This window comes from Grammomys surdaster, unplaced genomic scaffold (assembly GCF_004785775.1).
Source record: "Grammomys surdaster isolate TR1022 unplaced genomic scaffold, NIH_TR_1.0 61, whole genome shotgun sequence".
Classification (NCBI taxonomy): Eukaryota; Metazoa; Chordata; class Mammalia; order Rodentia; family Muridae; genus Grammomys; species Grammomys surdaster.
Genome location: NW_021604563.1, coordinates 334,841 through 336,725, shown reverse-complemented (window position 1 = coordinate 336,725; position 1,885 = coordinate 334,841). Strand labels below are relative to the sequence as shown.

The window sequence follows — 1,885 nt, the reverse complement described above, 5'->3', positions numbered from 1 at the left end:
TTCAGGGACACACAAAGCCTTCTCCCTCACCGTGGGCTGGGGGGTGGAACACCTGTTTCCAACCACTGAGAGGCTGGCCAAATGCTTCCTGACATTGTGGCTAAGGGAAAAGCCATTTGTGGGCTCTGAGAACATTTTCTTTCTTTGACTGAAAGCATACTTGGTCAGGTCAAGCACACAACTGTAGGATTTAAAGCTCTGTACACCCCATACGTTTTTATGTTCATAAGGGAATGGCCTCTGCTTGATTGGGTGTGCTCTGTTTGCCTTTCCACCACCTGACCGTCTGTCCTCAGTCCCACCTGGGGTCCCAGGTTCATCCCAATCCCCATCCTCATTCCAGGGTCGAGCCATTGCTGTGAAATCAAACCAAATGTCTGCCTCCTCTTCATCCAGATCCTGCTCATCATCCCATTCATCTTCCTCCTCGTTCTCCACCTCGTTCCCCTCATTTCTTCCCATGGTCAGTTTGTACATGCAGTAACAGGCACCAGCCCCAATCATCAGTCCAGCTGCCATCCAACCCATTTCCCGGGCCCGACCCATGCTTATAGGTGTGTGAGCCTTGTAGCCAGAAAGAAGAGGGTCTTTCTTCACCTGATTGAAGAGAACGTTCAAGGGATGTGTGAATAATGGTGCAGGCTAGTAGTCTTCAGCCTATCCTAGGCTTCTGTGATGCTTGTAGTGAATCTAAGAGTGAGATAAACAGCATTAGAGCTCTCAGCTGTGACTGGGTTCGTACCTGCCCAGACAGGTAGGCGTTCAAATTCTCTCTGAGAAACTTGAATTATTAGGGAATTATCTCATTGTTCTTTTCTGTCTTCCCATATCTACCCTCAAGATTTACTTTATGCTTCCAGGATTCTCAGAGATAGACAGTAGATGAGGCTCTTACTTTAACAGGTAAGCAGGTGAAAGGAACAGCTAACCCTCATGTAGGCTTCTTTACCACCCGCCTCCTTTCTCTCCTCCTCCTCCCCACCCCCAAAACACTGCATGTTTTCTAACTAACCTCAACAAAAACCAAGTGAATTCGTTTTCCTTCTCGTGTCTTCTGCTGTATTCTCCTCCCGGAGAAAGGTGGACCGAGCCTGCCAGAAGGACAACCGTAAAGCGATGTAAGACAGCAATGGAAAACTGAAAGTGTAGTTGGACAGATATAACTACATCGATTGGTGCTTTTCTGAATTTGGGTTTTTTGAGTAAGAATATTACTTCTCACACCCTCCCGACTTTGCTAACGAGGGCCTCCCCGCCCCCTCCTCGTCCGCCATTTCCCCAGCAAAGGCCGCCACACCCCTTTCCCTGCACCGAAATGGGAGGGGGTGTGGAGAAAGAAGGGGCCAGGAGAGGGCGACTCGGACCTGACCCGCAAAGATCCCAGCCCCCCTCATCTCCTACCTTTAGGTTCAGGATGAATCCCACCTTCAAACCTGCAGCAAGGTTCCAACCAAGGCGGTTTGCTTCTCTAGCCTAGGCTCCAGCGGAGACCTATAACAGACAGGGGACCGAGGGCACGGAGTGCTTGGTGCACTGACCAGCACCCGGGACGTAGTGCCTGGATCGTGAGTCCTTTCTTTGCTTGGATTTTGTGCAACCGCCGTTCACCCACCTCGCCCCAACCTGAAGCCTGCCACTTCTCCCTATTAAAAGAATCGAGGGCGGGATGCGGGTCCAGGGATAGGTATTTAAAAAGTAGGTGAGAAAGGAACATAGCCCATATTCGCCAAACTTGGATGCGAGGTGCTCTTGGCCCTCTCCCACCCCCATCGCCTTCCAAGCAGCTTCCACCGACCTGCACGGTCCCAGCGAGTTTCCTTCTCCTTCACGCGCCTGCAGAGTAATAGGGGGTTGGTACCCAGTCAGAGGCGACTAACAGGACTTC

The 1,885-nt window shown here is 51.1% G+C and overlaps 1 protein-coding gene across 1 annotated transcript; it reads right to left on the bottom strand.

Annotated features, from left to right (window-relative positions):
* Armcx6 (armadillo repeat containing X-linked 6) lies at positions 1–1,885 on the bottom strand (the record flags this gene model as incomplete). Its single annotated transcript, XM_028771496.1, has 4 exons — positions 1,796–1,885; positions 1,402–1,491; positions 1,013–1,091; positions 1–690 (listed from the first exon to the last, which is right to left on the bottom strand). A coding segment is annotated over exon 4 (546 nt), but the record flags the coding sequence as incomplete, so codon positions are not given.